This window comes from Rhincodon typus, chromosome 45 (genome assembly GCF_021869965.1).
Source record: "Rhincodon typus isolate 14 chromosome 45, sRhiTyp1.1, whole genome shotgun sequence".
In the NCBI taxonomy this organism is placed as follows: domain Eukaryota; kingdom Metazoa; phylum Chordata; class Chondrichthyes; order Orectolobiformes; family Rhincodontidae; genus Rhincodon; species Rhincodon typus.
This window is the reverse complement of record NC_063376.1, coordinates 5,206,126-5,217,137: the sequence shown is the minus strand read 5'-3', so window position 1 is coordinate 5,217,137 and position 11,012 is coordinate 5,206,126. Positions and strand designations below refer to the sequence as shown.

At 45.3% G+C, this 11,012-nt stretch overlaps 1 protein-coding gene across 1 annotated transcript in view; it reads left to right on the top strand.

The window, feature by feature from the left end:
• LOC109910529 (chloride channel protein ClC-Kb-like) overlaps positions 1–11,012 on the top strand; it is a 69,007-nt gene that overhangs the window by 57,304 nt on the left and 691 nt on the right. Inside the window, 3 exon segments of the mRNA XM_020509738.2 lie at positions 1,170–1,208; positions 3,208–3,312; positions 8,667–8,753. Coding sequence (XP_020365327.2) covers positions 1,170–1,208; positions 3,208–3,312; positions 8,667–8,753 — 231 coding nt within the window.

Sequence of the window (11,012 nt, the reverse complement as noted above, 5' to 3'; positions counted from 1 at the left end):
TCCATCTTCTATCCGCCTCCCACTCTCTCCCTATTTATTTCAGAACCGCCTTCCCCTCCCCCTTTTCTGATGAAGGGTCTAGGCCTGAAACGTCAGCCTTTCTGCTCCTATGATGCTGCTTGGCCTGCTGTGTTCATCCAGCCCTGCACCTTGTTGTCTCAGATTTACCAGAATGTTGCCTGGACTGGAGAATTTCAGTTATGAAGAGAGTTTGGACAAACTAGGGTTGTTTTCCTTGGTGAAGAAGAGACTGGGGATCATGTTTGAGATGTATAAAATTATGAGGGGCATAGACAGGGTAGATAAGAAGGAACATTTTGCCTTGGTAGAGGGACCAATCCCAGGGGAATAGATTTAAGGTAAGGGGCAGGAGGTTTAGAGGGAGTGTGAGGAAATCATTGTCACCCAGATGATGATGGGAATCTGGAACTCACTGCCTGTCAAGAGTGGTAAAGGCAGAAACTTGTATGACACTTAAAAACTATTTAGGGGAGGCAATGGCCTGGTTTTATTATCGCTGGATTATTAATCCAGAGACTCAGGCAACATTCTGGGGACCTGAGTTTGAATCCCACTATGGCAGATGGTCATATTTGAATTCAATAAATATCTGGAAATAAGAGTCTAATGATGGCCATGAATTGATTGTCAGGAAAAACCCATCTGGTTCACTAATGCCCTTTAGGGAAGGAAACCTGATGACTATAGATCCACAGCAGTGTGGTTGTCTCAGCTACCTTCTGTGCAATTAGGGATGGGCAATAAATGCTGGCATGACCAGTGACACCCACATCCATGGATGAATTTTTAAAAAATGACATGCACTTGCAATGCCAAGACACACAACGCTGTGAGGCCAAGTGCTGGAAAATGAGATGAGCATAGTTAGGTGATTGCTTTTGACCAGTGCATTCACATTGGGCCAAAGGGCCATTTTCTGTGCTGTAGACCTCTATGACTAACCCAGTAATGTCCAGAAGTCCATTTTCCAATTCTCATCATCCATAAATATATGCATTGCCAACAGTGGGTCACTTAGTTTGTCCAAACTACATGCCCCGCTAAAAACCAGAGGTGAGGAATGCTGTACATGGTTTCGAACCTCATACTGAATGATTGAACAATACTCATTGTCCCATTAAATATTTTCAATTTAACTTCTGTTCCAGGATGGAGAGGAAGTTTTTGACACGATGACCACATGGGAGGTAATGGTGTTTGTATTCAGTAGTGAAGAAAGAGCTAACTTTTATTTACCTTTCATTGTCTTTTGAAAACACTTCACAGCATTTTCCTTTTTGTCGTTTGGGATAACTTGGTAGCAAATGTTGTACATAACAAGATCCAACAAGAATTGAGTGGGAAAGAATGATGAATTTTGTTTTTGGGCGATATTGAGTAATATTGCCCAGGACAGTGGGAGGTCTCTCCCTCCAATAGAGTTAAGGGCTACATTATGTGCACATGGCCGATTTAACAGGGCCACAGTTTTAACAACTTGTCCAAAAGCGGCCACACAGTGCCTCCCCATGGCACCCTAGTGAAATGGCAGCTGAGTGAGACATGCTGAAGCCCTGAGATTTCAGAGTCCCCCAACCCAGAGGTGTCAGTGATACTGACCAAGCCAAGACGGCCATCCAGTGGAAGAGGGACTGGACTAATATCACCTTCATCTCCTGAAACAACAGGGTATGAGAAACCAGGGCCAGGCCGATCAGATCCATATTCACTGTGTGTTATAAGTTACCAACCACTGTGAAATTTGAATGGGGAGAGATTCTTTATGGTTAACACTCAAAGGAATGTTCTTCAATCACCTAAACTGAAGAGAATTAATACATTGGTGAATAAGAAGGAAGATTTACGTGCTCCTGAGTGAATCACTGGAGGTTAACCAGTTAATAACATCCAATTCAACCTCAAAAAGACAGATGGGCCCATTCTGCCTTTTGAGGGGTTTAGTGATGTTATTGGGTTGAAGGAGTCTCCCACCCTCCTAGGTCTTACAGGCTGCATCATGGATCTGCTTGGATCCAATCTCAAACCTTCATAGGAACAGGAGGCCATTTAGCCCTTCAACCTTTGTTCTGCATTCAGCTAGATCATGGCTGATTGGTTTTCCAGATAATGTTTCTCTAGGCTGCACATGCTGGGAAGCTCGGTGTGTGTTGGATTCCACTTCTGGAAGCTGCTACCATGCACAAACCTCCAAGAAACATGTGAGGGAACTTTGGTCCTAGCTCCTGTCTCGGTATTGGAACCCTGAATCCTGCTACCCAATGAAAATTGATCAATCTCCGTTTTAACAGTTTCAATCAACCCCCAGCCTCAATGTTTTATTTACGAGGACAGAGAGTTCCAGATTTCCATTGCCTTTCGAGTGCTTCCTTATCTTACCCCTGAATGGCCTGGCTTCAATTTTAAGGCGATTCCCCCTAATCTGGTCCTCTTTTCCCCACCCACCAGGGGAAGTAATTACCCTTCTTAACAGTAGTGTGGGTGTACAGATGCCACAGTGCAAGAGGCAGCTCATGCCAAACCAATGGTGCACCCGTCAATGCCTGTGACAAATGAAAAAGAAATTTAGAATGAATTCCTTCATTCGTCTTAACCACCATGATTAGGTCACTTTTGCATACAAGGGAATGCAATCCTTGTATTGTAACCCTCACACAATGCAGCCATTCTGTGAGCTGCTCCCTCTCGGGTGTTAACATATCCTTCCTGATGTAGAGTGCCTGGCGCTTCCAGGTAACAACTGACCACAACCAGGTGCCATCAACGCTATCCCTGGCATTTCAACCTGCATGAGATAAAGGCTAACAGTCCAATTCTCTTTTACTTTCCTGAATCTGCTCAGGGGAATTTGTGGAGGGAGCTTTACTCTGTATCTAACCCCGTGCTATCGCTGTCCCTGGGAATGTTTGATGGGGACGGTGCAGAGGAGGCTTCACTCTGTATCTAACCCCGCGCTGTCTCTGTCCTGGAAGTGTGCTGAAAGACCTTGATTCTAAGCTTTATCTAACACATTCCATTCCTGAGCATTGACTTTTTTGGGGATAAAATGCTCACAAATGTATTTTTGACAAATTGCTTTGATTGATTCTGATGGACTAGCCCCTCCAGTGCAGACTGGAGGCAGCAAACTCCAAGCTTGATTTTGTTTTTCTAAAGCAAATGAGGTTTAATCTTCTTTTCTGGGTGCAGGTGGAGAATTGGGAATATGCTCAGCTTCAGGAGGTGCTGAAGTTGGATGAGTGTGTGATTGACCCAGCTCCATTCAGACTCGTGGAAAAAGAAACCCTATATGAGGTAAGAGCTCATGAGAGTGGATTGATCTGAACTGCCCACTGCTGCTCTGATGTCTTGGCTCCCCGTTGGCTGCATGAGCCAACATGGTGCTGGTTCCGATCCCCAATCCGCCTGCATGTTCGGCTCACCAACCTCAGCGGGATGCCCCCTGGGAGGTATTGTCACATGACCCCCCGTGCCCAACTGCCCCTGTCCCTACTGTCCTGCCATTGGTCACCCAACAGGTCCATTCCTCATGGTGCCCCAAACACCCAATGCCTGTTAAAAGACCATGAGATGTCGGAGCAGATTTAGGCCAAATCAGCCCATCAAGTCATGGCCCATTTGACCACGGCTGATATGTTTCTCAACCCCATTCGACCACGGCTGATATGTTTCTCAACCCCATTCTCCTGCCTTCTCCCTGCAACCCTCAATCCCCCTTACTAATCAAGAACCTATCCATCTCTGTCTTGAAGACAGTCAATGACTTGGCCTCCACAGCCCTCTGCAGCAATGAGTTCCACAGAGTCATCCCTTCTGACTGAAGAAATTCCACCTCATCTTGGTTCTAAAGGGTCGTCCTTCACCCTGAGGCTGGGCCTTGGGTCCTAGTCTCTCCTACTAGTGGAAACATCTTGTCCATGTCCACTCTATCCAGGCCTCTAAGTATTCTGTAAGTTTCAATGAGATATCTACCACCTTCAAAATTCACTCCCTCCACATCAATGCACAGTGCCAACATGAGTACTATCTACAAGGTGCCCTCACCATTTCTCCTTCGACAGCATCTTCCAAACCTATGACCTCTACTTAGAAGGACAAGGGAAGCAGATGCATGGGCCTGCATGTTTCTAAGCCACATACCATCCTGACTTGGAACTATATTCTTTCCCTTCACTGGGTCAGAATCCTTGAACTCCCTTATAAACAACACTTAGCTATACCATATGGGCTGCAGTGGTTCATGGATGTGGCTCACCACCATCTTCACAAGCTCAACCAAGGATGGGCAATAAATGTTGGCCGAGCTCGTGACACACACATGCTGAGTGGGGGGTGGTGTGGGTGAGTGGGTGGGCACAGTGCCTCAGTAGTTAGCACTGCAGCCTCACAGCACCGAGGACTCGGCTTCAATTCCACCTCTGAGAGACTTTGTGGAGTTTGCACATTCTCCCCGTGTTTGAACACAGCAGAAATGAAGAAGGGTCTAGGCCTGAAACGTCAGCTTTCTTGCTCCTCTGATGCTGCCTGGCCTGCTGTGTTCATCCAGCTCCACACCTTGTTATCTCAGATTCTCCAGCATCGGCAGTTCCTACTATCTCCCCGATCTGCGTGTGTTTCTTCCAGGTGCTCTGTTTTCCTGTCACAGTCCAAAGATGTGCAGGTTAGGGTGGATTGGCCATGCTAAATTGCCCCATAATGTTCAGGGATGTGCAGAGTAGGTGGATTAGCCATGGGAAAAATACAGGTTTGTCGAATAGGGGATGGGTCTGGGTGGGTGCTCTTCAGAGGGTCAGTGTGGACTCAATGGGCCGAATGGCCTGCTTCCATGCTGTACGAATTCTAGTTCTAAGAGAAAATGAAATAAAACTTTCTCGGCCATTCAAAAAGATTTTGACTTAACTGCCCAAACTTTTGTTGATAAAAAAATCAATTGATTTCAATCTTCAATATACCAAATGACTGAGCATCCACAACCCTCTTGGACAGAGAATTCCAAAGGTTCACTACCCGCTGAATGAAGACATTCCTCCCCATCTTAGTCCAAAATGCCTAACCCTTTATCCCGAGACTGTAACCCTTTAGTTCAAGGTTCTTCAGTCAGAAGATGTGTCCTATCTGCATCTGACCCTCAAACAATTTGAGAAGTTTCATAGTTTCTTGGGATTTGGAGAATCTCGTTAGCTTCTTATCTTTTCAATTAAAAGAGGCAGCAACAGCATGATCAGAGATGCCACTTTAACCAGATGGGAGGCAGAGGGTACACACTGCTTGAACAATTGCCCATGCTTGAAGTGTTTGCCCCTTAGTTTGACTGACTGTCCCATTGCGCCTTAAGGAGTCTCCAGGGTGAGCTGGAGCTGTTTTGAGTGCGTGAGGGAGTTGCAGGGAAGAGAGATGATAATATTGCAATTCAATAACATGAGTGCTATCCCTGCACCACCCCGTGCCAACTGCGCTCATGGTCTCACGTATTGAAATATCATGATGTCCCTGTCCCTGTTTAACGGGCACAATGTTGAGAGGACTCTGCTTTCAGTTTCCTTTTAGTTCAAAGAGTGGAGGAAGCTTTACTCTGTGTCTAACCCTGTGCTGTTCCTGTCCTGGGAGTGTTTGATTGGAGACAGTGTAGAGAGATCTTTACTCTGTATCTAACCCCGTGCTGTTCCTGTCCCTGGGAGTGTTTGATGGGAGACAGTGTAGAGAGATCTTTACTGTGTATCTAACCCCGTGCTGTTCCTAACCTGGCAGTGTTTGATGGAGGGCAGTGTAAAGGAGGCTTTACTCTGTACCTAACTGCATACTTCCCTTTTCCTGGGAGTGTTTGATGGGGGACAGTATAGAGGGAGCTTTACTTCCAGTTTACATTTAGTTGAAAAGAGTGGAACTATCATGACAGGTTCTGGGTGCTTTTGACAGACAAGGACTGGAAACCAGAACTGGTATGAGCGAATGAATATTTATTTACTGTTTACACGAGTTACAGTGAGATGGTACAGTGTGACTCCTTCAGAATCTTCCTCTCTGAAATCCCTGTACCACACGATGAGGCATCATCAGATACTGAGGCTGATACACTCTGACTGTTACAGTACACGGTCATGCTCTGCAAGCCTTGATTTAAATCCCCAAGCCCCACATGTGGGAGTGACAACTTACCACACATAAAATGCCCCTCATTTTATCTCAAAACAGTCGACCACCTTGGGTTCATTGACTGCTCTCATCAGTAGTATATTGTAAGACCTCGGCATTTTGTTATTCTCAGTATGGGAAGTATAAATATCAAGACTCGATCCTGCTGCGTGGTTCCCTGCGTAGACTGTGAAAGACATTTGGCACAACGCCTCATCACCAGAACTTTCCAACAAGCACCAAGACATCACTTGGCTGGTGGTGAGAAGGGCACTGTCTGTGAGATTCTTCATGCACGCTTGGACTCTCTGCGCCACTGCATGCTATCCTCAAAGTGGCTGCAGGGCTGGGGGAAGAGACAATCACACAAAGAGACCTTGGGATGCAGGTTCATTGTTCCTTGAAGGTGGATTCCCAGGTAGACAGGCGAGTGAAGAGGGAAGTTCTGAGGAAGGGTCAACGGACGTGAAATGTTAACTCTGATCTTTTCTTCACAGACGCTGCCAGACCTGCTGAGCTTTTCCAGCAACTTCTGTTTTTGTTGCTAGTGAAGAAGGCATTGGGTATGCTTGCCTTTATTGATTGGTGCACTGAGTATAGCAGTTGGGAGGTCATGTTGTGGCTGTACAGGACATTCATTAGCCACGTTTGGAATACTGTATTCTGGTCTCCCTGCTACAGGAAGGATGTTGTTAAACTTGAAGGGTTCAAAGGATGTTGCCAGGGTTGGAGGGTTTGAGTTATAGGGAGAGGTTGCATAGACTGGGGCTATTTTCCATGGAGTGTTGGAGGCTGAGGGGTGACCTTATAGAGGTTTATAAAATCATGAGAGGTATGGATAGGGTAAACAGACATGGTTTTTTTCCCCAGGGTGGGATGGAGAGTCCAAAACTAGAGGGCATAGGTTTAAGGTGAGAGGGGAAGATTTAAAAGGGGCCTAAGGGCAACTTTTTCACACAGAGGATGGTGCGTGTATGGAATGAGCTGCCAGAGGAAGTGGTGAGGCTGGTACAATTACAATATTTAAAAGACATCTGGATGGGTACATGAATAGAAAGGGTTAAGATGGATATGGGCCAAAATGCTGGCAAATGGGGTCTAGATTACTTTAGGATATCTGTTTGGTATGGACCGATGGGTCTGTTTCTGTGCTGTACAGCTCTATGACTCTATCTCCATCTGGAACGTGTCTTTCAAGGAAGGTCAGGACAGAGATTCAGTCAAGGTTTTTGTCAAGGTTTGTCCCGAGCAGTTCCGTGATGCAGACCTCTGTGCTTTACGGGCTGTTCCTCGGGACACACATGGGGACAACTACTGACTGCACTTGGAGGACCATTAAGTGGGTGAAAGGCTCTCTGTGATCTTCCTGAAACTTTTTGGTCTCCAACTGTGAGAAGTTGTCCAGGATCAAGTGTTGCAGACTAGCAGTATCCAAGGCCAGGACTTTATTCTGAGGGACCCACTGAACCTTAGGGTAGTCACTGCCAAGGTGTGATGGAGAAAGATCACTTTGAGCCCTAGTGTACCTGAGAGGCTGGTAACTTATAGAATCTCTAATGAATGCATATTTTTAATGTATAATTGTACAGTTGGATCACAGCACAATAGACTGCATTCTGCTCAACTGAGGAAAGCAGAATTTTATTGTATTTTCCACAATGTCCAAATTGATATGTTTTGAACTGTACTTATAGAAATTTCATGAATGAAGTATATTTTTCTGAAAAAGAATTATTTTACAACGTACCTCACAGTGGAGCCCACACCCCTTGTGAGTCTTTTTCAGGCCAGTCTACGACATCACTGTAACTATGGGATAAAGGTGATGGATTTTGTCAGGGTATACATGAAGAATGTAGGAGCAGGTGTTGGCAATTCAGTCCCTCGAGCCTGTTCTGCTGTTTAATACGGTCATCGCTGATCTCACCTTGGCCCCAATTCCACTTTCCCGCCTGCTCCCCATAGCTCTTCAACCCGTTACTAATTAACCTAGGGCACAGCGATGCCAACTTGCATCAACATGGCACCTTTAATGTCGTGAAACTAGCCTCAAGGTGCTTCACGCAAGTGCTACCTACCAAAACAGTTGGGAAAGATGGTGAAAAGCAGGAGGTTTCAAGAAGAGAGAGTTGGAAGAGTTTTGGAAGGAAATTCCAGAGCCCAGGGCCCCAGGCAGCTGATGGCATGGCTGCCAACGAGAATGGTTGTGAGACTAGAACTGGAGAGATCTCGTCAGGGGAAGTGGCTTTCGTGGAGGTGGGAGAAATTGCAGAGATAGCAAGATGATTAAGTGAAGGGAGGGGTAAGCCAATCCAGGTCTGTTGGGGGTGATGGATGAATGGGACTTGATATGAACACAATGTAGCAGCAGAGATGTGGATGTTACGGTTTATATAAGGGGGAAGCTACAAAAGTGTTGGAGAGGCAAACATCAAGGCTTAACTCGTGTGACAACCAAACTCTGTTTATCTGTTCTTTTTAAAATGAAATGAATAAAAATACACCTTTAATTGCAGTGTTACGACCTCTTCAATCTGCTGGGACTGCGGATAGCTTATGTGACATCAACTGGAAGACTTGTTGGTGTTGTTGCTCTGAAAGAGGTAAGGGAAGGCTGAAATCTGTATGCTGCATCTCTCAGGGACTTTCCCTCATCGCGTTGGTTCAAAATCATAGGGATTCACAAAAATCAAATTCTTGCATTTATATATCGCCTTTCACAATCTCTGGAGCCCCCGGAAGGCTTTACAGTGGCCACCCATGAGGTGCTTTATTGCTGCAGTGTGTGAAACAGAGCAGGCAGTTTACACACAGCAAGATCTCACAAACAACTGTGCAATGTTGACAAGATAAGCCATGACTGATGCTGATGCAGAAGTATAGGATTGGCCACTTATTTGCTCTTCTTTCAACTAGCAGCTAGAAGATTGTTTATTTATGACCATCTCAGAGACTAGGCAGGGCTCTCCATTTAATATCATCCAAAAGACAACAGCTTAGATAGGAGCAGCAATTCCACACCAGAACTGTCAGCCTTGATGTTGTTCTCAAGTCATAGAGTCAGACAGCACGGAAACAGATCCTTTGGTCCAACCAGTCCATGCTGAATATAATCCCAAATCAAACTAGTACCACTTGCTTGCATTTGGCCCACATCCCACCGAACCTTTCCAATCCATGTATCTGTTTAAATGTCTTTTAAATGTTGTAACTGTACCCACATCCACCACTTCCTCTGGCATTGCACATAGAGTCAGGGAAATGTACAGCATGGAAACAGACCCTTCGGTCCAATTCATCCATGCCGACCAGGTATCCTAAATTAATCAAATCCCATTTGATTACATTTGGCCCATATCCCTCTAGACCCTTCCGATTCATGCACCCATCCAGATGCCTTTTAAATGTTGTAATTGTACCAACCTCCACCACTTCCTAGTTCATTCCATACACGCACCACTCTCTGCGTGAAAAAGTTACCCCGTCGGTCCCTTTTAAATCTTTCCCATCTCACCTTAAACCTATGCCCCCTAGTTCTGGACTGCTCCAGCCTGGGAAAAAGATCTTGACTATTCATCCTACCCATGCCCCTCATGATTTTATAAACCTCGATAAGGTCACCTCTCAGACTCCGATGCTCCAGAGAAAATCCCCCATGCCTATTCAGCCCCTCCCTAAAGTTCAAACCCTCCAGTCCTGGCAACATATGAATCAGAGATAGTGAATCACTCTGTGTAAAAAAAGTTGCCTCTCATGTCCTTTATAAATCTTTCTCCTCTCACCTTAAAAAGATGCCCCTAGTTTTGAACTCACCCACCCTGGGGAAAGACCCTTGCTATTCACCTTACCAATCGCCCTCATGATTTTATAAACCTCTAAAATCACCCCTCCTATGCTCCATTGAAAAAAGTCCCAGCCTATTTTTATAACTCAAAACCTTCATTCCTGGCAACATCCTGGTAAATTTTCCCTGAAACCTCTCCAATTTAATAATATCCTTCCTATAGAAAGGTGACCAGAACTGAGTCTTTGGAACGGGACTCAAACTCAAACTCAACCACCTGCCTTAGAGGGAAATGTGCTACCTGCTTAAATACAGCTAAGATCCTAAGACAGGCGGAACACAATCCAATATACCTGCTAGAAGCTGTGGACATTCCTACACAAGGACGAATGCTCTGCAGGCAAAATGACCATGTCCAGGTGCCTTCTCTGAATTAAACAAAAGTGTGGGCGACAATATTTACCCAGTATGTTCTCCATGGGTAATGCCTCGATCAATCAGAGTTAACCCGCCAAAACAATCAGCATCCTTTTCTCGTGCAGTAGAAATTGTTTCTCCCTGTGAAATTTTGCATTCTTGCATTTGTCCTGAGTACAAGTTTTATATTTGAATCAAATCTTTGGGGAGACAGATCAGAATTGTTTTGAGATGACTCAAGGGTGGATGATAACAAATTGATCAGGATTGACATTCACAACATAATTTCAAAACCAAACTACAGGTTTGCAGACAGTGCACTGTGGGAGGTGGTTGTGACTGCATCTAGATATATTGCAGTTAATTTAAATTACACGCAGTTCTGCAGCCTGCTCTCTGTTCTTCCCACAGCACTCCCTGTGAGGAGATGCGCAGGAGTGTCACACAACCTGGGATCAGGCTGCCCCGTCCCTGAAAACTGATCATTCAAGGTCAGCCCAATATTACCAGCTAATATTACAGCTATAAAATGCCAAATGGCTTTTGTTCAACCTTCTCTCCATGTCATGTCTATCATAGTTCATAAATTCACAGAAACTAATCAGGTATTTCATGACAGACCTGTCCCCACCAGCGCTGTACCCCAGTGTTATACAGCGAC